The sequence below is a fragment of the Osmerus mordax genome, chromosome 20, assembly GCF_038355195.1.
Source record: "Osmerus mordax isolate fOsmMor3 chromosome 20, fOsmMor3.pri, whole genome shotgun sequence".
Lineage (NCBI taxonomy): Eukaryota > Metazoa > Chordata > Actinopteri > Osmeriformes > Osmeridae > Osmerus > Osmerus mordax.
The window spans coordinates 8,371,970-8,396,525 of record NC_090069.1 but is presented as its reverse complement, the minus strand read 5'-3'; the positions used below and the strand labels follow the sequence as shown (position 1 = coordinate 8,396,525).

Sequence of the window (24,556 nt, the reverse complement as noted above, 5' to 3'; positions counted from 1 at the left end):
GTATTTGTGTTTTACTGACATCTTAATTACTGACTGCATCACGGGCACTGAGCACTTGTTTTAATGTAGACAAGCAAAAAGTAGGTTTCTGTAGGCTAAAGGGTTGCAAAGGACAAATGAGCACACATACATCCACAAAAAAAGGTTTCACACACACACAACACATCTTGTCTAGCATACCGTATTTTTGGGAAATAAAGCTGCGGTTTATTCGCCTGGCTCTGCCCTCCTACGTACTTCTGCTAAATTTTCATTTTGCTTCTGTACTGCGTCTGGGCTTGACGTATATTGGTCAGATGTCTCCGGTAAACTTCCCTGGCCTAAATACGTCCCCTGCAAACATTTATCATATTCTTATGTAGGCCTATATGTCAGTGCATGTAAACCAGCAGATACTGTTTTAAAAGAAATTCCTTCATTAAAAAAATGCATCATGACAGTTTGTTTGATTTGAAATTGTCATTTCACACTAGCATTTAATTATCACGGAAGAATGAGAATGCCATTGGCTGCTTCAAGTCAGCCGGGCTGCAGGCGACGCCGGCGCTGCATGAAGTCGAACGCACCTTTTGGTGGGGTGCGGTTTATAGAAAATGCGGCTTATTTTCCGAAAAAATACGGTATGCATATTTTACCTGTAGCCAATCTCTATTTGCAATGACTGCCAACCTTTTAAATGAAAGTGTTAATTTCAAGAAAGATGTTTCGTGGCAAAGAAGATCACTGGTTAAATTAAATTGAAAGGTGTCTTTTTCATAGTTGAAATGGACTTCACTTATATTGCACGTTTTCTACCTTAATGAGACTTTTTGGTGTGTAATTCTCACACACACACACACACACCAATGGCAGCAAGGACATAATCCATATCTAGAATTGGAATGTTTATGCTTGTTGACATGGGTGCAGTCTATAGGGTTAGAACATGTAGCTTAGATTTAAGTTGAATAGATGTGTCAGTATGTCAGATGAAAACAGGAAAAGCAACTACAAGTCTTCAAACAAATACTGTAAACAGTTGCATATTATGCAATATCCAGAGATTTCTAATAGTGATTAATATACAATTATATGTGTAAACACAAGCCCTGATATGAGGATGATAACCAGGTTACAACCGTGACATTGTAATCATTACCATTGTAATCTGATCATTTACTGGTTTTAACTGACAGAACCTGAAAATAAGATACGAGTGCTCAAAAGGACACCCTCAGACAGTGCTCTATCTGAAATTACAAGATTACTACTTTAAGGAGTGTTTTAAAAGGTGACAGTTGAAAATTATGACAGCATTAAGAAATGGTCAAATACAGCACAACCTCCATCCGTTTAGATCTGTCTTGAACGAATATCTATCGAATTTGCATTTAAAAATGCACTTCTATGTTTCTGCTGCAGTCACTGTGAGATAGTTCAAAAATTCTACAATTTTAGATGCGGATCTTTCCAGAGATAATGTTGTTATACAGAGATGGAGTAAGGCATATGTAGTCTTTCTGCAAGAGGTCCAGGAAGTATAGGGGCTCGTGGACTGCTTCAGGACTGAAGCCTTCCTGAACCAGCTTCCCCTTCTGCTGTTTGAATGTCTCTGTCACATCTATGGCCATCTTTGGGTTGGCATTAGGAAAAAGGATGTAAAGGCGAGAAAAAAAAGAGAGACAGAGAGAATTAGAGAATACAACAGTCATCGAAGTGCCTTTCAGATTGAATGTATTTTCAGTAAATGCACTCATCTCAGATTTTCTTGGATTTATATTTTTATTACTGTAGCCCGCAGTTTTGATCATTATAGTACCATACAGCAAATTTCAGCGTCATTTTCACAATGTACTTTGTCAAATTGTCTGGTACATTTCAGTTGTATATAGAGTCTGGCCTCGCTCTATTGACAAGCGTTGACTTCCTTGTAGTCAACGCGGGTACTCTGTTGAAGTTTAAAACTATTGGATCTGCCCAGAGCCTCTCTGATCTGCCATAACCAATCGCTAGCGTTCGCCTTAGCCAATTCCTTCACCACTACTGTAACAGAGCTAGCTGCCGTAGCTGGAAAATCAAACTTCCCGAACCCCGTGGGGAGGAGGGCCACAACATCATGTCCACCAACAAAACTCAGCAAAACTTGTTCTTGCTCTGGCTTTAGCTTATGGATATTCGGCAGCGTTGCCACAATGGACCGAATGGCTTCGCTTGCATCTTTCTCCGCCGCCATTACGGAACTACAACACAAACTAGCGCACAACATCAACGTTATCGTTCTCAGCCACTGCCTCTGTTCGCTGATTGGCCGGTAGAAAATTAACCGGAGACATCTGACTTGCGTACCTCATGGCCAGACCTAGTACAGAAGCAAAATCAAAATTGAGCGGAAGTACGTAGGAGGGCAGAGCCAGGCTACATTGTCTCACCTGTATCCGTAGAAACCAGGGCCAGGAATACGGAGGGAGACTTTTAATCAAAAGGCTGTAGATTTTTTTACCATCCAGATCCTGGTCTGGCTTTAAAACCAAAGCTGCCATTCCAGCTCTCCCCTCATATCCTGTGAGGGAAAACAGTAAAAAGAAAAAAAAAGTATGTTGTGTTATTATACATTCACATGGTAACACCTTTTGTCTGAGCGACAGTAACTGATGGTTGTTCAGGGTTATCAAACATTGATGTGTGTCTACTATACAATCACAGATTGTATAGTATACAATCACAGATTGTATACTAGATCGGTTGTTACAAACCTACCCAACTACTTGGGTGACTTGTAACACTAGCTAGGGATAAATGTACCAATGAGAGAAAAAATGCTGAAATAACATACAAACAATTCAATGTATGCAAGAACTGTATTGAAGAATAATTATTAAACAGTTTTGAATAAAGTGAATCATTTTAAGTGGCCAAAAACACATGCAGATGGCTGACTGTGGACCCGGCCCAGAACTAGCAACGTACACACTTCACCCACACTTCTTAGTTTGTGTTTCATGGACACAATACAGATATTTGTTTTATAAGATGTGTCAGAATCCTCTTGGTCACTGGGCTTAGTCTTTTGCTTCTTTGCTTTGTTTTCTCTTTTTTGGCCCCATACAGCAGGTGTATTAATATATCGAAAGAACCATTGCAACTATCTCCACCCCAAGCACCCATTACATAACTAATTGTAAAAAAATGGGTTTAAAGTTAGCATGTATGCAAAGCATCATATTAAACTAGAAAAACTATTACCTGGTAATGTAAGTCAAAACATATATATATAATACAATGAACGCTAAGGAAAAATAATCATGATCTTTTTTTTTTTTTACTTTCTTTCCTGAAAATGATTTTTTTTTATTATTGTAACATTCACAATGCTATTCACAGAGACATGCCACTTCTCATGTGAGCTTAAAAGGAAAATAGTATAGGAGTGTACAATGTTGATTTAATCACTCCAGCTCTTTTCTTATTGGTCAAACAGAGAGTGTTACAACTAACCCGGTGTTACTCCCTGTTCATTCCGGTTCCCTGTTATATTGATTATGAATTTGGGGTTACAAACATTGATAGCAGTATTTGTAACTCATGGAAACATGCTGCATAAATGAATACAAAATCTTATTAATGCACTGCCTTCCATAGTAATCAGTCACATAATCAGATTATAAATTACATCACAGGAACAAGGACCTGACCTGGCACACTGACACCATAGACATTGACTTCCTGTAGGAATTCCAGACTTCCTAGAATTTCTGAAACCTCTGTTGTGGCGACATTTTCTCCTTTCCACCTAAAGTAAAGGTAAAATGGAGATTAACAACTTACTTCAAAATAACATGTAAGAGTTGAACTAAATTAAGTTTACCTGCCAAACCAACTCAGATGCACAGTAGTAGTTATTGCATTGCAACAGCAGACAAATTCACTCAAATAAAATGAGGTAGGCACACATGTTAATTAATTAATCATTAATTAATTAATCAAGAGAGTAAATAACTGGAGCAGAAGTTTTCTAGGAGAGGACACAAATGATGGTGTTGTGACCCTGAAAGCCCCAAATGTTTCAGCCAACACAACCATATGACCCACCTTGTACAAGCCCACTAACAAGGCCCTTTAGTGACTAATCTCCTTGTCATGGTACTGTAACTACATCCCATAAAGCCTCCATCCATCATCTTCCGCTTATCCGGGGGTCGGGTCGCAGGGGCAGCAACCTAAGCAGGGAGGCCCAGACTTCCCTCTCCCCGGCCACTTCCACCAGCTCTTCCTGGGGGACCCCGAGGCGTTCCCAGGCCAGCCGAGAGACATAGTCCCTCCAGCGTGTCCTGGGTCTTCCCCGGGGCCTCTTCCCAGTGGGACGTGCCCAGAACACCTCACCAGGGAGGCGTCCAGGAGGCATCCTTATCGGATGACCGAGCTTCTCACCCTATCTCTAAGGGAGAGCCCGGACACCCTGCGGAGAAAACTCAATTTGTCCGCTTGTATTCGCAATCTCATTCTTTCGGTCACTACCCACAGTTCGTGACCATAGGTGAGGGTAGGAACGTAGATCGACTGGTAAATAGAGAGCTTCACCTTTCGACTCAGCTCCTTCTTCACCACGACGGTGAAGAAGGAGCTGAGTCGAAAGGTTCACTCGTGAACAAGACCCCGAGATACTTGAACTCCTCCGCTTGTGTCAAGATCTCCTCCCCGACCCGGAGATTGCACTCCACCCTTTTCCGGTCGATAACCATGGCCTCAGATTTGGAGGTGCTGATTCCCATCCCAGCCGCTTCGCATTCGGTTGCGAACCGCTCCAGTGAGAGCTGAAGGTCACGGCCCGATGAAGCCATCAGGACCACATCATCCGCAAAAAGCAGCGACCCGATCCTGAGGTCACCAAACCGGAACCCCTCAACGCCCTGGCTGCGCCTAGAAATCCTGTCCATATAAGTTATGAACAGAATCGGTGACAAAGGGCAGCCCTGGCGGAGTCCAACCCTCACCGGGAACAAGTTCAACTTATTGCCGGCAATGCGGACCAAACTCTGGCACCAGTCGTACAGGGACCGGACAGCCCCGATCAGGGAATCCGGTACCCCGTACTCCCGGAGCACCCCCCACATGAGCCCCCGAGGGACACGGTCGAACGCCTTTTCCAAATCCACAAAACATGTGTAGACTGGTTGGGCGAACTCCCATGCCGAGGGTGTAGAGCTGGTCCACAGTTCCACGGCCAGGACGAAAACCACATTGCTCCTCCTGAATCCGAGGTTCGACAATCCGACGGACTCTCCTCTCCAGAACCCCTGAATAGACTTTCCCAGGAAGGCTGAGGAGTGTGATCCCCCTAAAGTTGGAGCACACCCTCCGGTCCCCCTTTTTAAAGAGGGGAACCACCACCCCGGTCTGCCAGTCCAGAGGCACTGTCCCCTATGTCCACGCGATGTTGCAGAGTCGTGTCAACCAAGACAGCCCTACAGCATCCAGAGCCTTAAGGAACTCCTGGCGGACCTCATCCACCCCAGGGGCCCTGCCACCGCGGAGCTTTTCAACCACCTCGGCGACCTCAGCCCCAAAGATAGAAGGCCCCCCCCCCCGATGTCCCCAGACTCTGCCTCCACGTCGGAAAGCATGTTGGTGGAATTAAGGAGGTCTTCAAAGTATTGCTTCCACCGATCCAGGACGTCCCCCATTGAGGTCAGCAGCGCACCATCCCCACCATATAGACCGTTGACAGTGCACTGCTTCCCCCTCCTGAGTCGCCGGATGGTGGTCCAGAACCTTTTCAAAGCCTTTCGGAAGTCATTCTCCATGGCCTCGCCGAACTCCTCCCACGCCCGGGTATTTGCCTCCGTGACCGCCAAAGCCGCATTCCGCTTGGCCTGCCGGTACATCAGCTGCCTCTGGAGCCAATAAAGTCCGATAGGCCTCCTTCTTCAGCTTGATGGCATCCCTCACCTCCGGCGTCCACCACCGGGTCCGAGGGTTACCGCCGCGACATGCACCGACCGCCTTGCGTCCGCAGCTCCGTTCAGCCGCCTCAACAATGGAGGCCCGGAACATGGCCCATTCGGACTCCATGTCCCCGGACCCCCCGAGACATGATCGAAGCTCTCACGGAGGTGGGAGTTGAAGCTCCTTCTGCCAGCCGTTCCCAGCAGACCCTCACATTACGTTTGGGCCTGCCAGGCCTGACCAGCGTCTTCCCCCACCATCGTAGCCAACTCACCACCAGGTGGTGATCAGTTGACAGCTCCGCCCTTCTCCTCACCCGAGTGTCCAAGACATTCGGCCTCAGATCCGACTACACGACTACAAAGTCTATCATAAAACTGAGACCTCGGGTGTCCTGGTGCCAAGTGCACATATGGACACCCTTATGCTTGAACATGGTGTTCGTTATGGACAAGCCGTGTCTAGCACAGAAGACCAACAACAAAACACCGCTCGGGTTCAGATCGGGGGGGCCGTTCCTCCCAATCACGGCATTGCCCACATGAGCATTGAAGTCCCCCAGGAGGACGAGGGCATCTCCGGGAGGAGCGCTTTCCAGCACCCCCCCCAAAGACTCCAAAAAGGGTGGGTACTCTGCGCTGCCGTTTGGTGCGTAAGCACAAACAACAGTGAGGACCTGTCCCCCCCCCCCCACCCAAAGGCGGAGGGAGGCTACCCTCTCGTCCACCGGGGTGAACCCCAACGTACAGGCGCCGAGCCGAGGGGAAACAAGTATTCCCACCCCAGCCCGACGCCTCTCACCGAGGGCAACTCCAGAGTGGAAGAGAGTCCAGCCCCTCTCTAGGAGACTGGTTCCGGAGCCGATGCTGTGCGTCGAGGCCGACTATATCTAGCCGGAACCTCTCTACCTCGCGCACCAGCTCCGGCTCCTTTCCCGCCAGCGAGTTGACGTTCCACGTCCCTAGAGCTAGCTTCTGCAGCCCAGTATCGGACCGCCAAGGCCCCCGCCTTCGGCCGCCGCCCGTCTCACACTGCACCCGACCCCCATGACCCCTCCTGCGGATGGTGAGCCCACTGGAAGGGGGTCCCACGTTGTGTCTTCTGGCTGTGCCCGGCCGGGGCCCATGGGAAAAGGCCCGGCCACCAGGCGCTCACCATTGAGCCCCACCCCGGGCCTGGCTCCAGGGTGGGGCCACGGTGACCCGCTTCCGGGCAGGGGCAACTGGGAACCATTGTTCGTTTTCTTCATGGTAGGTTTTTGAGCCACGCTTTGTCTGGTCCTTCACCTGGAACCTGTTTGCCTTGGGTGACCCTACCAGGGGCATAAAGCCCCCGACAACATAGCTTCCAGGATCACTAGGACACGCAAACCCCTCCACTGCGGTAAGGTGGTGCCTCAGGGAGGGGCATCCCATAAAGCCCCCCAGTTTAACCCCCTTCAACAATCATGGAATCACAGAAGAAGCGCGGTGGGAGCGAAAGGCAGATCCACTTGTCAGAGGGGGACTCTGAGTTGTTTGTCTAATTAGAAGTGCAGCACGTATAGTTGACAGACAGACATTCCTCTACAAATTTTTGCGGTCCTTATGTCATTCGGAATTGTTTTATGAATGGACAGAAAACACGGGGGGAGGGGGGGTTATTCTCTTGGCTACAGTTTTGTGCCACCTAGCCAACTTGGATTACGCTCAAACCGAACAACAGCCAAAGGGCCTGGAGGTCCTGGAAGGCAAATACGAGGGGAGTTGAGGAGGGAGAGAACGGATGGGGGGGAGGATTTTCAATTAAGATTTTCTTTAACTGGAAGAGTGGGGAACTACTGCTAGCTACTGGCTATACTCGGATAGTAGCATATGCATGACTACAATTGAGAAGGCAATCAGTCACACGATTGAACGGAGCGCAGCAAATGATTTAGGACAATCTCAGAAGGGACATGCAATAAAAGAGCTTGGGCTGAAAAAGACATGAAAAGAAAACTGAACCACTTAATAACTGTCCTCATAAACTGGTTAGAGGATATAGAGGATTAGATATGGATGGATATGTGCTCATGGTTTATTTAACTTTTTGTGCCAAACTCTTGAAGCGTTGATAAAATCTAGAAGAGATACAGTACACTATCTGAAATGTATGTAGCCTATATTTACATACATTGAGGATATTTGGAAGAAGTCTTTTGTGTGGAGGATTTCAAAATGATGACCATGTGACATCATACACATTATACAGTTTCACTGAACATGTTGAATTCAAATGAACTGTGCACTACAGTAACTAAAATCAGCTGTTATGGGTGTCATTGCTTGACGGTATTGCTTCTTCCCCCACTTGTCCATTCCCTGGTTCGAGCTTGGGTCCCCTTACTTACAAAACACAACTAAAGTCTCCGAAACATCACTACGCCAATGAAAATCTAGCATTCAATAGTGACGATGGGCAGTATTTAGACTGAGAATTGAGTTGACTTAATTCAACTTATCTGTACAGCTTTACCTAAATGTGTCTCCAATACGATCGCGGAAGTAGACAAAATCTTGGTGGTCCTGGAGCATGAGGTCCCCAGTGTTGAAGTATATGTCTCCCTCCCTGAACACATCTCTCAGGAGCTTCTTCTCTGACTGCAACTCATTCCCAGCGTAGCCCAGAAAGGGGTTCAAGGCCGACACGGGGGCAACCAGGATGCCTGTCTCCCCTATGGATGCGCGTACATAGGTAATCCCGTTAAAAGACAAGGATATAGATGTAGATCCAAAGAATTGTGCACACAAACACAAGGCATTTATCAACTAAATATAGATGCACAGGGTCATGCAAACACAGGCCTGACAAGGCACACATTATATACATACAATTTATGTGCATTCAGAAACACACTGTTCAACAATGATAATTAATTCCTGTCACCTTTGTTTGCTTTTGTACATCTTCCAGTGTTTGTTCGTGTCGGCTCAAACAGTTGTGGGTTAAATTTCAAGAGTTCAAAGGGCATATTCAGCTGCAAGACAATGGGGCAAGATAGTCAGATATTGTTGGTGATAGCGTGGCAACAGATAAGGGTTGCTTTTTAGGTATAAAACAGTCCTAGAAGTACAGTTCAGTCTCTGGCAGTTTCAGTCTGTAGGTCAAGGTCACTAGCTCAAAACAAATGCCCTTCATTCTTTCACCTAAAAAAACATTATTTTCAACATTGCTGTGCTAGCTATGTGTCACAAAACACAATTTTTAGGAAATAAAGCCGCAACAATTTTTTTCTTGTGGTGGTGCGGCTAGTAATCCGAAGGTGGCCAGTTCGATTCCCGGTCATGCCAACTGACGTTGTGTCCTTGGGCAAGGCACTTCACCCTACTTGCCTCGGGGGAATGTCCCTGTACTTACTGTAAGTCGCTCTGGATAAGAGCGTCTGCTAAATGACTAAATGTAAATGTAAATGTAACAAACATGAACTATAAATGAAATGTTTATAACATTTATAAAATACACGAAACACTATTTCTGGACATAGCCTACTATTCACAACCAAAGTTTGTTTCACAACGGCATGCTGTAAGATCGCCTACTCGTGCATTGCTTGGTATCATTGTTCCCATATCAAGTGTGGCCTCTATTCCCGTGCGGTTTATACTCAGATTTACAAACACGAAGCTCCCATTCTGATGGGGTGCGGCTTATAGAAAATTTGGCTTATTTTCCGAAAAATACAGTAGTAATAAAGTGGAACAATAAACCACAGATTGAATCATGATGAGTTATTTAGTGTAAATATTAATTGCATTAACGTTGTCCTACTATCAGTAGCGGAGCCAGAGGGGTGTCCGGGGTGGCACTGGACACCCCTGACATCTGATTGGCCACCCCGGGTGCCACCCCAAAATGTAATTGATGCTGATTGACATCTCATTTGACCTCTTGTTGAAAGAAGCATTTATTTTGCTGCGTTGCGGTGCATTATTCAAATCGAAGAGACGTTTGTTGCGAGATACAGAAGAATAACAACAGACAGCAGAATAGAAAATATTTCCACAGCTCCACAAGCTCTTTTCGCGATTGAAAAAGGCATAATATTTGAAGTAAGTTTTAAGGTTTGCATTGGGTTTAAGTTTCCTGAACATTTTTTACGAATGTTGATTAGCCTACAGTAGCTGTGTAAGTTAATGTTAGAACTTCGACTCCAATAACAGACAGACTAAGACAGTCAGTAGGCTTGTACTCCGATTTTACAGTTTTCTTGCGCTTGTGCGGCTTATATTTCGAAGCAGTTTATAATCCGGTTTTAGAACAAAAAAGTGTCTTTGTCTCAAGATCTCTACAGACCGTGCAGCTAATTTAATGCTCAACACTTGAACGGGGGCTTATTACTTGAAAGAGGAATTATTTAGGCTACTGTCTTGTCTCAGATACACTATCAGGGCTTGGAAATACAGTGACTTGCTAAAGTAGGCAAATGGCTAATTGAACATAACATTTCATAATAATTTCAGTTAATCAAACAGCTGCAAGACCCAGTGAAATGTTATAGGCTAGCTAGCTCTAGCAAAATAACGCTAGCATCGCTAACAACATTACTAATTCAACTTTGGTAGTGTAACCGAGCTCTTTGTAAGTTTGTTTTAGATCTAATTGTATATGATCCTGTGGACAAAAAGACACGGACGCGGTTCCTTTTCATAACTTGTATTTTACCACTGCTCTTCTTGACATCGCTATTCAAACAGCCCTCACTGATTTCACAAATGCGTTCAGCATCAATCAATGAGTGACTTGGCTTAATTTCTGGACATACAATCCACAACCTATACTCGTGCATTGCTCTTGGTACCCAGAATGCCCTGCGGCAAGCTGAAAAGCTACTAAGTTAAGGGCATTAGCTTAGTTAAATAAGCATTGTTTGGAGTTCTATAGTTGTGTTCGTTCTGTTTTGAAATGTGTAATGCTATGGTCTTTAGATCATTTGAGTGTTCACCCTGATTGGGAATGTTGTCTAGTTAGATGGCAAGTAATCAATCGTGGGCAGTGGTCCGCTCAACGTTAATCGGCGCAACGGTAACGTTTCAAAGTGCGTTTTATAGTCCAGTGCGGTTTATACTCCGATTTACAAACACAAAGTGCTCATTCTGGGGGGGTGTGCCTTATACACGATGCAGCTTATTTTCCGAAAAATACGGTAATCAGATAGACGAGAGATCTGTTCCCAATTTAGCCTAACATTGTGTTTACATCTGTGTTAGTAGGTATAATAAATAATACCTGCACTGTGTACTGACATTCTGAAATTATACATCCAAAGGGTTTCTTATCACACAGATTTAATTTGGTCTTGTTTAGGCCAATTCCAAAACTTTTCTTTGCTATTAGTTAACATAATATATATGAACATAAATATTATACTGTAAATTTGTAATGTGGTTGGGCACCAAGTTATTTATATTTTTCAAGTCTATTTCTGCTTGATTTCTGCTACCTGTCAAGTCAAATTGCAGTGTTTTTTGGGGTGCGTAAATTCACTTTGTTTTGTAAATAAACTATGCACTGTGTTATTTCTGTAACACAGAAATGCTATTATAAGTCCCTGGTGCTTGAGCTTTTTTTCCTAAAAATATTTTGGATGTTTCAGCACTTATAGACCCAGATTATACTGTATATATTAATGAAAACAGTGACCCAAGACTCTGGACTATGGACCCCCTGAAGTAGCCTTGGCCACCCCATGTATAAAACTCTAGTTCTGCCACTGCCTACTATAGCCTACTGTAGCTTTGTTGTCACATTTTAAAACTAGTCCAAAACATAAAAATAATACATGATGTGGTGAAACTCCATATCATCCTAGTCCAAGTGTATACTTGGATGGTTTTGTGTGTCTTGAATATTTGCGTCCAGGAAAAACAGTTTTCAAGCCTCCAAGCTAATTAAATAAAAAAACAAATGACTCCCCATCTGACCTTGTTGAAATAGCTGGCCCGTCCGATGGGCCCAATTTCACTTGTATAGTTGACAAAGCCGATGCTGGCTTCTGTGAGACCATAGGCCTCCCGAATGTTGATTTTACCAAAGCGTCTGGCAAACTCTTTCCACACATCTGGCCTGAGGCCACTCCCTGCTGCTACACGCACGTCATGGGTTCTCTCCTCAGGAACCTGTAGAAATATGTAAATGGTAAAATAAGAATCTACTGTAAGTATAACTGTTAAATATAACACAAGTGTAAGTATCTGTGTCATAAATGCTTGTATGATGTATTTTATATGTAAAATAGACCCAATACGTTTTTACAACACCTACAACTTGCATTTCTGACAGACATCTACTGCATAAGCGCACTAGTTACAACACGTTTCTGCCCATATGAAATAGCTTAGATGAGGACATTAGGAATTGAAATAACAAAACGTCTGATAGGAAATGTAAAGAGCTGAATTAAAATGATCAGGATAATTTCTTACCACAGGCTGATTAACTAGGTAGCGACAAAGCTCCCCAATGTATTGAAAGACTGTGATGTTGTGTTTTACACAGTCCTTCCAAAAGTGACTGGCTGAAAACTTCTTTTTCAGTACACATGTGGCACCTGTGACCCAAAAACACAAAATAAGAGAGCTTCAAGCAGGAAGACAGTAGTAGTTTAATAATGTTTATTGAGAATACACATATTGATCTTGGCGATATGGTTCTGCTTGCACCGGCTCTCCGCCGAGACACCATCGCAATATTGTGGCAGAGAGCTTGATACACATTCCCCCCAAAGTAGGGGCACACAGAACCAAGGGTGGAGGCCGGGGAGGTGAAGGTAGGAAGAGAACAGCGCTGAACATGCTGTCGGGCTGAGCAATGACGGAGTGTGGGTGAGTACCTGGTCTTAAGTATACCACCCTGGCTGTCAGGTTGCATTACGTGACAGTGATGCTGAATGACGTTTGCGAGTCTCTGAGTCCCCTGCATGAACCAGCTCCGCCCGATAAAACATGCATCAGTCATAATACATTGCTAAAAGTCTTTAAACCCCCAATTTTATATTAGATTAGATTCAACTTTATTGTCATTGCACAAAGTACAAGTACTGAGACAACGAAATATTGTTAGCATCTAACCAGACATGCAAAACTAAAAACTGAAAAGTGCAGAGTATGTGCAAGTGGTAATACATAGATACATAAGATGTATATGATGATACAAGATATCTATATAAATAGTATAAATATTAATATACTATAAGTAAATTATAGTATATTCTGAACTATAGAACTGTACAGTAGTTATAAGGTGTGTGGTGGTCCAGGCCAGTGCATACTTAATATAAAACATTGTCATAATGCTCCTCTAACTTACAATATAAATGACCAGTCATAACTTCTAAACCAATTGTATGGTTTCTTGGAACAATTTGGGAGGGCCATGGAAATGAGATGTTATGACAAAAAGGCCATCCAGGGTCATTTTGGTTTTACTACAGACAAATCTTTGAAAAACCATTCGGGACGGGTCCCCTTCCTGGAAATGTGTGATCTTTGTCAGGTTCCTTTGTGTCTGTCTTTATTATTGGTACTAAAACTATTCTGTGGGAAACACATTCAAGTGGGAAGTGTCTAGAATAACTTGAGTATGTCAAAGAAAGTTTAAGTTAAACACTAGAGACATCTAAAACAGTAGCTCCTGAATTGTGCTTTTGGCGTTGACTTCCTTTGGGAATTTGGCTCTGAGTTTGGCCACGCAAACAAATAGTAGATTTTTCAGAAGTTAAGGGCTGGCTGGCAGGCAACACAATAATCAATTAAAATTTGTCTTGGAAGTCTTTGGGACAAAGCGTACAGTAGTGTATTAAGTACATCTGTCTATGGGTGTGTGCAGCCACTTCCTTTGGGCCAGAACAAACCATCAACTCTTTTTACAACCTGTTCACACAGCTTGTTGTTTCAGAAAGTTGGGAGGACAAAGTAATTCAAAGTTTGAGAACATGAACATCCCATTTACTGGGTGCCTGAACAAGTCATCAGCTTTTTCTGTACATTTTAAGATTCCAGTGGGAATGGAACCAATGTCCATAGGTGATACGTACTATAGTTGCTGAGCCATATTCAACTAAAGCAGCATTCAGTTCTTCTGCTCTACATGTCTGGAACAAGGTCCCTGAAAGCTGCAGGTCTGCTGAGACCCTCAGCTCCTTTAAATCCAGATTGAAGACTTTACTGTTCGCTGTTGCCTTTAATTGAACCAGATTCAAGTTTATCAATTTCTGCATCTCACTCCTGCATTTTATTTCTTAAACTGCACTGCAACTTTTATTGGTGGCCAAGCCGCGAAGAAGCTTTTCTTATTATTGGGTGTGCTCACGCCTTCGGCGAGCACAACCATTGTCCTCTCACATATATATTATTCTTTTTATTCTTTTCCCACCCCTAAGGATCCCTCAATATTTGCGCTACATAGACAACGCCAGTGTCAAAAGGTCTGTGTTGTTTGCAATTGCGTTGCTTGTATTTGTATTTAAGTTCCGTTGCACGGTTTAAGTTGAAATTAATTTTTTTTGGCGAAAAGTGCCTTTTGTCGCCAAAGGGAATCAGTGCAAGCCCAACGTCACAACGTCAGCACACGTTGGCAACGACGCATAACTTCGACGTGCATAGATGTAGTAAGCATAGATATAGCCTATATAAAGGGTAGATGTCTCGTCTGCGTTGCCGGCCAACGGAGTCGAACGTCCGCACATGGCGGCCATGTTGCTACAGTCAACTCGCTCACCCATAACATTGTGTTGGTGCTAAATGTGCTTTTTAAATGACCATAACTTGCTCAATTTTCAACCGATTTTGAAACGGTTTGGTTTGTTATCAACGTCAGAGATGTCGTTATGCCACTGCATACTTATGAACAGTGGTGGGCTACTAGCTTAACTACATTTGTCAGTAGCTTGGCGGTAACGTCGCTATTTACAAAACCAAGTAACTTTTCAGTAGCTAAGCTCTTTTATTGATCAAGTAGCGCAGTAGCGTCCTCGAAAGCTAATTTCTCCTGGACATTTCTGATGTTCATACATAAGGTTGGTGGATTATTGTGTTGACAAAGCACTGAAAAAGCATCTCACATATCCCGTTCTGCAGTTCACGTTACAACCGATTTCACGAGAGCTGAGTATAGCGAGGGCTGTCATCGTGTCATCTCCACTCACACAGCACCTGCGCGGCCAGTCTGACTAGATAACAGCAATTGTGTATTAGCATTGTGGATTAGGCTATTGTTCAATAAATAAATCTAAACATATTTTAGCCTTTATCTGACTGACAATTGTGTTGATCACTAAAATTGCATTGATTTGGTATGCAGTTTGTTTAACTGAAAGTAGCTACTAATGTATCAAGCTACTTTTGACAGATTTTTGTAATTTAGCTTGCTACATTTTTATGAGTGGTAGCTTCTGTGTAGTGAAGCTGAATTTATTGTAGAGTAGCTAGTAGCTTAGCTCACTACACATATCAAGTAGCTTGCCCATCACTGTTTATGAATAAATAAGTTTTTGTTGTTGTTTTAAGAATAGAAGTATGCAGTGGCATAACGACATCTCTGACGTTGATAACAGTTTCAAAATCGGTTGAAAATTTAGCAAGTTATGGTCATTTAAAAAGTAAATGTAGCACCAACACAACAGGTGCGTTCGACATGGACTGCGGCTACATGAAACGACCGGCGAGAGTAGCCGCTTGCAGTCGGGCAGGAGTTGAAAACGGCTCTGTAAAGTCGGACATTCCAGCTTCTCGTGGTTTGCTGCGTTGACGTCAGTCATGGCCGATCAAGCGCTGTTTGCTTACTTTACTTTATTTATAATTAAACTTAGTCTTTCCGTTAGTGAAGAGGTGGACTAAAACCCTTTCTTCAACACATTTTTTATTCAATTAAACAGTTTGGTCCGGATTTGAGCGTTGGCGAAACTGAAGGTGTCAGAATAATTACAAAACACGCGTCAAAGTTGTCGTGTGTGAGTCTGGCCAATCATGAAATAGCTGTGTCGTCATTAGAACCAAGCCCCCACCCCTTGGCTTGAAGCAACGGCCCCGGTGGATGTAGGTGGTATCGCATTTCTTGTTAGACTTCCGGCTCTTCCGGTCGTTTTCATTCTATTAACTCACATTGGCCAATAGCCGATTTACCTTGAGCTGAATGAGCCATATTGAATGAGTACAGGGAGAAATGGCTTGAGTTGCCTGCCCTGTTGTAGCAAGTTTAGCAAATGGTTGTCACACATACATGAAATGTTGTTAATATAGTTTATTCCCGTTATTTAAAAACAGATTTGATTTTTCTGTCAAGAACGTTTTTACGTTCATGACATGATGGCAAATATTACATTATGTTAAGCGTAAGCATAGATTGTTGACATGTTTATATGGAGCAAAGACGAAGATTAATACTTTAACTGATAACCACAATAAGAAATGATATAAATATAATTAGTCTTGCCTTCAGAAGCTTTTGTTTAACACACCCATTATTCTTTTTTCTAAATCGTGTCATCAAGCCAGACTGCTTTTGTGGGACAATGAAGGTCCTCAGTGACTGTTTCACCCCCACTTATATCTGATGGAAACGTCTTGTATATAGGCCTAGTTCTGTTAATATGCCCCTTTCAAAGGCAAATGTTAAATAAAGTATATTTTAGACACACTTCTCAAGCTTTTATTTATTACATTATTTCCAAGTCTTAGATCACGTTATATCCATTAATAGGTGTTTGGTTTTGTAGAACATATAAAACTAAGGCCACATTTCTACACTGATATGTAAATTGAAGGCAGTGTGATTTTCGTGGCATTTCGTTTGAAAATACAGTTGACAGTAAGCTATGGTAAGTCTGCATTATGGAAGATTTCTGTTACCAAAATAACTATTGAGCTTTCTTTGCCTGGCGAGAACAACGACGGAGCTAGGTGTTCATGTTAACAGTTTTATTTAATCCGATACAATGCGTTGGAAATCATACTCAAATCACAAGAAAAAAAGCAACATATGTGATGAGTTCCATCTAGAATAGCCCTATATGTATCCCTATAACCTATTTATAACAACCAAGTGAAAGGAATACTATACAATGACAGCATATATTTACGTAAAGTTTGTATCATGTCTCTGATTCTTATTGGACTTGTACCCCATTCTGCCACTGCAATGCCTTAGCTCACACGCTCGCAACCATATAAATCTATGCTCGCCACTGGCTGTCGCAAAGTATGACGTGTACAGCTAGTTGCAAGCGTGCACGAGGTCTCGGAGCTTGGGGAAAAAAAGAGCCACTGGCTGTTTATCAATCCGAAGAACGCTGAGAATGCAAGTACATTCTTTTGAAGAACGTTCTTGCAAGCATCCTTGCGAGAATGGTCTTGCAAGTCCGCAAGGACTTCTGGGAAATCAGAAGCGTTCTCGCTGGTCAAGTCACCATCCAATGCATCCTTGATAAAAGGGGCGGATCAGGAACATTTCCGGGTATTTTTGGCGTTCTTGGTGACTTGTGTTCTTTGGATTGGAACTGTACTTAGGCAATGAAAGATGACGTCAAACGAGTTCGCAAGAACACAAGAACGTGTCGCCTCCAGCAAACTTATTTTGAATTAGCCATTTCCCCCTAAATAAATGTCAAGCTTATTTACGTTTTTTGGGGGCATATTTTCAGTTATCAGATGGTACTGTTTCAATCGCGATTCCATCTAATACTGCCGGTGACAACGTTGTTACTTAAAATAGCTTGTTTCAAAGGTTGTTCTTAATGAATGAATATCACTACTGTACAAGGGAAAAACTTAAGGTGACGTTTAAGTCATATAGGTTAGGTTCATTCTACATTTAGTCATTTAGCAGACGCCCGTATCCAGAGCGACATACAGTAAGTAGGTACAGGGACATGCTACACTTCACTTTTTGTATTTTGAATTGTACATGAGCAGCAACAAATGTAGGCTATGCTTTTAAATCGATGCAATCTTCATAACTAATATGTAGGCATTTTTATATAAAATATACAGAAATATCAGTTGTAAAAATTACAGTTAATAAACGGACCCATCTGCAACCGATGCAAGCAACACACCCTACAATTTCCCCAGAAATTGTACCCTCTCTAGTTATTATTATTATTACACATCTGTCATGGGAGTCTATGGCAGCCCCAACCACATGGTCAGAAGTTGTGAAATTTGGCACACTCTTTGGGACCAGTCCCCTCATCAATTTCACCAGGTTTCATGTTTCATTCACCATCTAATGCCACCAATGGGTCAAAGTTGGTGTGTTTACACATGTTACTTTTGAACCATTTGCCGCATTTTCCAACATGAGGTATCGTTGGATTCCCTGGATCAAGACGAGTTCAACGCACTATATGACATCATACCATTTTGAATGTAAAGGAAAAGCATTTTTCGCTACTCCTCCTACAATTCTTGTCGAATCTTCTTCAAAATTGCCACATATGATCTTCAGACCAAGCCTCACAAAAGTTTCCCCTGGAGCTTTGATTTTCGCAACCGTTTGTTAGTTACAGCCAATCAAATTGATGTGGCTGAATTGATGTGGCCGCCATTTTGAATATAACGTTTTTTCGCTACCTCTCCTCTAAGGTTTGTCCAATCTTCACCAAATTTGGCACAGATTATCTTCAGACCAGGCCTCACAAAAGACATCACGTTTTTTGATTATCTAAAACTTTTGACTGGAACAGCCAATCAGTCGTCAACCAAGCCACCATAAAAGAAGTGAGGTCATATCTCATCACCTCTTTACTGCATTGACACCAAATTTGGTATAAGGACTAGGGACCCTGTTCTAAAGAGGTCCAAAATAGGTCATGCCATTTCACCTCTAGGTGGCGCTGCAATAAGAACATTTTGCACCATTTTTCTTCAGATCAAGCCTCACAAACGTTTTCACATGGTTTTTGATTTTCAAAACAGTTTTTCCGGTAAAGCTGATCAAAGTCGGCGAAGCCGCCAACAAGAAGTGAGATCATATCTCAGGAAATATTTGCTGAATTGACATCAAACTTGGTACAGGTGCTCGGGACCCTGTTCCAAAGAGGACCACAAAAGGTTGTGTCATCTAACCGCTAGGGGGCAATCCCGTGTCTGACACATGTTAACTTGTGATACCAGATGAATTGATGCGGCCGCCATTTTACGTTTTATAAAAAGTTTTTCCCTATTCCTCCAACAAAATGTTCCAATATTCACCAAATTTGGCACAGATTATCTTCAAACCACAATCACATTGACATGTCAAAATACTGAATTACAGCTGTTTAAACTTGGGCCAAATCTGACAACCGCTTGCCAGTTGAAAAACTGCTTATATTTTTACACAGTAATTTCCAGCACTGAGAATAGCTCACTAGGATAAATTGGTGTCCTGGCAAGGGCAACGTAAGAAGTTCAAATCCAGCCAAAGCCAACGAGCCTGCCATGTCACTGGTTTTCTGTTTAGCGAGACTGTAAGCCACAGCAAAGGAAGCCAGGTACAACTAGGGATGGGTATCGAGAACCTGTTCTTGTTTAGAACCGGTTCCCAGTGAACCGATTACTTGGAATCATCAGCCAAATTCTTTAACGATTCTGCTAACGGTTCTCTGTGCCGTTGCGCATGCGCTAACTTTTATCGTTTATTCAGACTGCAGCAAACATGGCAACTAGGCAGAAGCGTTCTAAAGTTTGGTTGTATTTCACTCAACAAAATGACAACAACGCCACTTGTAGGGCGTGTAAAACGTATTTCGTCGAAGGGAGGAAATGCCACAAATATGAAGAAGCATTTGAACACACAGCATGGAATGAAGTTACTGGAATGTCATGTGTTCGATGCATGCAGCAGTGCAGCTAACGTTCGCGCTTCATCTCTAACTATCCAAGTTAGAGCTAAACTCCTCAAAAGTGATCACAACCACTTGTCACTGTGTGAAGCAATTTGCCTTTATTGTGTGTAGTCGATCGAGTTATCTTCTGTCCCGTATTTTGAAGCATACATTTTTGCTCCGACATTCGTCTCCCATTATTGATTACTTCACGTTAATTATCGGAGGGCGTGTGTTATCAGCAAACGTTTGCGTTGTCGTGTTAACCCAATATTAAACTGAGCGACACTGTCATATTATATGATTTGACCTTGGCTGAAAATGGAAGATTCTATAGCTAAGCTAGCGTAGCTATAACTGACATAGATTAGCTATAGAATCTTCCATTTTCAGCCAAGGTCAAATAGAAGTGTAGAAGAAGAGCAACGACTAAATGTAAATGTGTATGTATACATACTGTATATGGTGTGTAGCATTATAGAAAATTATATAAAAGAAAATTAATGTAAATAAACCCGTTTGTGCTCTTTTTCCCCCCCTTGCCCAATAAGAATCGATAAGAGAATCGAATCGATAAGCAGGAATTGATACAGAATCAGAATTGTTCAAATCTTATCAATACTCATCCCTAGGTACCACGCAGTCGCTAGCTACCTGTAGTCTAGCTGTATATAGTCATGGCAATCCTCACACAAACTATCAAAATTATTTTCGAAACGGTTTGATCCGTACAGCCAATCAAAATCTGCGGCAAAGCCGGAAAAAACAGGAAATTGGGTCGTATCTCAGCAAATCTTTGATGGATTAAAAGCTGAATTTACTCAAAACCCTGTTCTGAGGATGTCTAAAATGTTTTTTGTTCATTTTACCTGCTTTAGAGTCTTGTCCACCGCTGAATTAATTGTCAAAGTAAAATGCATATAATCTATGTATGGAACAATCACTATTTTGATTTTTTTTTTTGACTAATCCAACATTTATGCAGGCACTGTAGGAGTGTATAGTTAATGCGTGAATTCATACACATTGCAATCAAGTAAACAGTCGATCTTACCGAGTTCGATGCATCCACCAATCCCCAGCAATGATGCGGTCATGTGGTAGAGAGGTAGAGGAATGTAGATGTTGTCATCAGACCTGGCTCCACACAGTCGTAGAAATGACATGCACATAGCGGCTTTGAGATGTCCCACTCGGGCTGCCTTAGGAAGTCCTGGAACAGATAACAGGACTGGTCACTGAAAATAATGGGTCTTTTTTAATTTTTTTATCAATATGATAACAGCTTTAGTTATTATTTGTTGAACAATTTTTTGAGTTCATGTGATCCAAATATGACTGAAACATGTCTGTTATATCACACTTTCATATCACATTGAAATAAAAACGGATTAATTGCTTACAAAAAGGTACCGATGTGGAAAATCTGGATAGATAAAAAATAAGTCAAATATGACCAGTGAATTTGTGAGGCTGGGATGTCTCCTTCAAATGTCCTGGAAAACAATTGCCATCCAAATGCTCACAAAAGTCTTTCACCTAATACTCCATAATAAGCTCAGAGTTCAGCACATTTTTGGAAGTGGCCTGACTTACAAGGTGTGGGTTTTACTGTTATACAGAGTAATGGTGGATTGGCAGCCATTTATGTACATTTAGCATAAATAAATAAAAATAAAAATATTAATCTGAAACACATTTCCCCACAGTAAAAAGTAGATTTTTTAGACACTGCAAATTACAACTTTCGCTGGGACCCTTGTTGGCTGGGGAAACGCCTCTTGTGCAACTTATATTGGTGTTGAACAAAGTATTTAAAGTGGTTTAAAGCCAGCTTAAAATATATGGGTAAAATCAAGTCAGTGATTTCTGTTTAAATTGATGTGTTGGTTACCTTTCCGATGAGATAGAAAAATGCATGAGTGGGATAGCTGTATTTTTTGGCTATTTTGAGGTAGTTTGATCTGTTGGCTTCTATTTTACACTGTATCTGTGGCATTTGTTGTGAGGGCTTTTCCATTCAGCTGGCAGTTTTATCATGCTATCAATTAAGTGGGTTATGCTACAATGAGTATACATGACAAACATAAGGATCTATAAAATCTATTTTACTTTACAATCTATGCCTTTATATCTCAGCCAATGAATCATCCCAATCCATCATGCATTCCTTCATTTTAAATTTGGGATTTTACAGCTATTTACCCAAATTATGCTTGTAAAAAAGGTAATGCAACAATATTAAAATACCATACCTGTAGTTCCTGAGGTAAAGATAAACAAGAAGTTAGACATGAGGTCAACTTTAGGACGGTTGGGTAAAGGGTCAGACGAGGTTTGCTCCACCTTGTCCAGTAATGTGTTGACCGACAGATGAGGTGAGCTGGCATCAGACACCCATACCTTGATATCATTCTCTTCAAGGGTGGGCAAAAGGTTGTCAAGAGAACTGACCAAATCTGGGAGAAAGGAATACAGGTAATCAAAAAGTTGTTTGCTCAAAGTATATTTTTCTAGACTGGGGCTTGGCATCACACTGTGCTATTGGGTACGTCAGCCTATAACATCCTTCAATGCATACATTTAGCTTCAATGTTTAAAAAGGAACTTTGGTCACTTATGATAATAAATCTGAAAATAGGATCTAATCTTGAAGATTACATAGTAGCCTAATCATGGTATGTGCTTTGCCAAACAAGATCTTGTTTTGTTATCAAAATGGGATTCTTCAGAACTACTCCTATCATGTGTTATCATGTCAATAGAATACATCATCCAATAACCTGCAGGTTAAGAACCTAAAATACTGTTAAAGTGTCAGGTCAGACACAAAGCACTTTTGTTCAAGGTTGAATTAACCAGATCAAGGTGCTCTTCTACACAGCATAAGAAAAATTATGAATCTGTTATTAAGTTATGCTACATTGACTTGATTCAGTATGTCCTAAATTTGAGTGTCAAGGGACTTTGTTGGAAAAGGAAAATGTGAATGTTACAGATCTACATGAATAGGCTACCAAGCTTTTCTTATTGACAGCCCTGACAAATTTGCATGTGCAATACCTGCGCCAACGACGAGTGATTTCGCTCCACAGATTTGAATGCAGTGGAGAAGTGATTTTGACTTGATGTTGAAGTTGAGAAACGCAACTTCGCAGCTCAGTTTGGAGAGTCCGAACCACACACAGATAAAATCAGGCTCGTTGCTCATCAAAAGTGCAACTATATCGCCTTGCTTCAAATTACCCACAGTCTTAAATACTGTAGCAAATTGGTTACTTCTTTTATCAACATCCTGGTACGTGAGAGTCTGATTTTCGAATACTACGAAAGGCTTGTCAGAAGTCTTCTTTGCCTGATTGAGAAAGCAGTCGATGTAAGTAATTACCCCTCTTTGCATGCGAGACATCAACGCCTTTCCGACCTTCCGAAGTTTCAGGTAATAAATCAAATCCTCCCAAAAGAATCGGTAAAACATCCGTTGGTATATCAGAAGGGAGAAGAGTCCTGCACCAAATGTACTTAATATCCATGTTATCATATTTTGGCTACGCAAAAGGGCGTGACTTTGCTCTGCTCTGGTGTGCTCTGTAACGAATGTGAGCTTGTGAACTTTCAGAGATCTTTACCCTAAAGATTTAAATGCCTCATGTGAACGTTGTAACGCGCATGTCCAAGGAGCAAAATATTATGCCGAGATATTGTGCAATTTTACGGCGAGCAGGATAACAGCTAGGCCATCAGTTGTCCATTAAATCACATTGGATTGTTAGGATGATGATAAAAAATATCAGTACTTCTTAGAATGATACAAATCTCGAAATTGAAAAAGGCATAATATTTGAACTAAGTTTTAAGGTTTGCATTGGGTTTAGGTTTCCAGATTCTTTTTTTTACGAATGTTGATTAGCTGTGTAAGTTAAGATATATTCTATCATCCTGCGGCTGCAGGATGATAGAATACACCATATTAGTTAATACATTTGAATAAAAAACCATGTTATTAAGATTTTACTACATTAATTGTAGACTACGGTGAACATTTGTAAAGTTGTAGACTTTATTTAATTTTTTACTCACGTCACAACGCGAGTTGTCACGCGTTGCACGCAACACACACGCGTGCAGATATAGCCTACCGAGAGAGAACCCCCAAGTCGATTTCTAAATTCAAGGAGATGGACGACATCAAATAAAATAAATTCTCGAAGTTGAAAAGCACAGGGAGTTGTATAACCCCCAGCACAAATATGACAAGGACAACGTAGATAAGGATCAATGCTGGGATATAGCCAATGCCATGTTTATGTACCATGTCAGCGTAAAGGAAAGCTAAAAGTCCATCTGGGTGAACAGCTTTTGCTCAGTCGTAGCAGATCGCGGCGCGTCCAGGCGCTTCGCAGCCAGTGTGTCCCAGGCGTAACGGCGAAACGTAATTGTTTCAAGTTTCAAATCTTTTATTGTCAGATGCACACAACAACACAAGGTCAGAACATAGATTACATCTATGATAAGCTACAATATAATAAACCTCCTAAATATACAAAATAATATACAATACAGTATATTACATTTACATTTAGTCATTTGGCAGACGCTTTTATCCAGAGCGACTTACAGTAAGTACAGGGACATTCCCCCCGAGGCAAGTAAGGTGAAGTGCCTTGCCCGAGGACACAACGTCATTTGGCACGGCCGGGACTCGAACTGTTGTCCAGTCTGCATGTGCGAGACCGAATGCTTTGGTATCGCCTGCTACAAGGCAACGGGGTAAAAAGACTGAAGGATGGGTGGTAACAGTCTCTTAGAATC

General features: G+C 42.0%; 1 protein-coding gene across 2 annotated transcripts; it reads right to left on the bottom strand.

The window, feature by feature from the left end:
- Positions 1–10: 10 nt before the first annotated feature.
- Positions 11–23,323, bottom strand: LOC136964584 (long-chain fatty acid transport protein 6). 2 transcript variants are annotated; one of them, XM_067258754.1, is made up of 10 exons: positions 22,808–23,323; positions 22,000–22,203; positions 20,799–20,957; positions 12,366–12,490; positions 11,865–12,059; positions 8,830–8,920; positions 8,419–8,617; positions 3,672–3,769; positions 2,409–2,539; positions 11–1,610 (listed from the first exon to the last, which is right to left on the bottom strand). In XM_067258754.1, exons 1-10 carry the CDS (start codon positions 23,283–23,285, stop codon positions 1,434–1,436), a joined length of 1,857 nt encoding a protein of 618 aa, XP_067114855.1. In that variant the 5' UTR covers positions 23,286–23,323; the 3' UTR covers positions 11–1,433. The 2 variants fall into 2 exon arrangements, with proteins under 2 accessions (XP_067114855.1, XP_067114856.1); XM_067258755.1 differs by having other exon boundaries at positions 23,133–23,321.
- Between the last annotated feature and the right edge of the window lie 1,233 nt (positions 23,324–24,556).

What these genes read in the sequence shown, in the direction of transcription:
- LOC136964584 (XM_067258754.1), bottom strand. Translation starts at nt 23,285, where the DNA reads ATGATAACATGGATATTAAGTACATTTGGTGCAGGACTCTTCTCCCTT. An exon ending in TGGTGGATGCATCGAACTCG is followed by an intron (nt 12,491 to 20,798) that starts GTAAGATCGACT and finishes TTTGGGTCACAG; the next exon opens with GTGCCACATGTGTACTGAAA. An exon ending in CCTGGTTTCTACGGATACAG is followed by an intron (nt 1,611 to 2,408) that starts GTGAGACAATGT and finishes GCCAACCCAAAG; the next exon opens with ATGGCCATAGATGTGACAGA.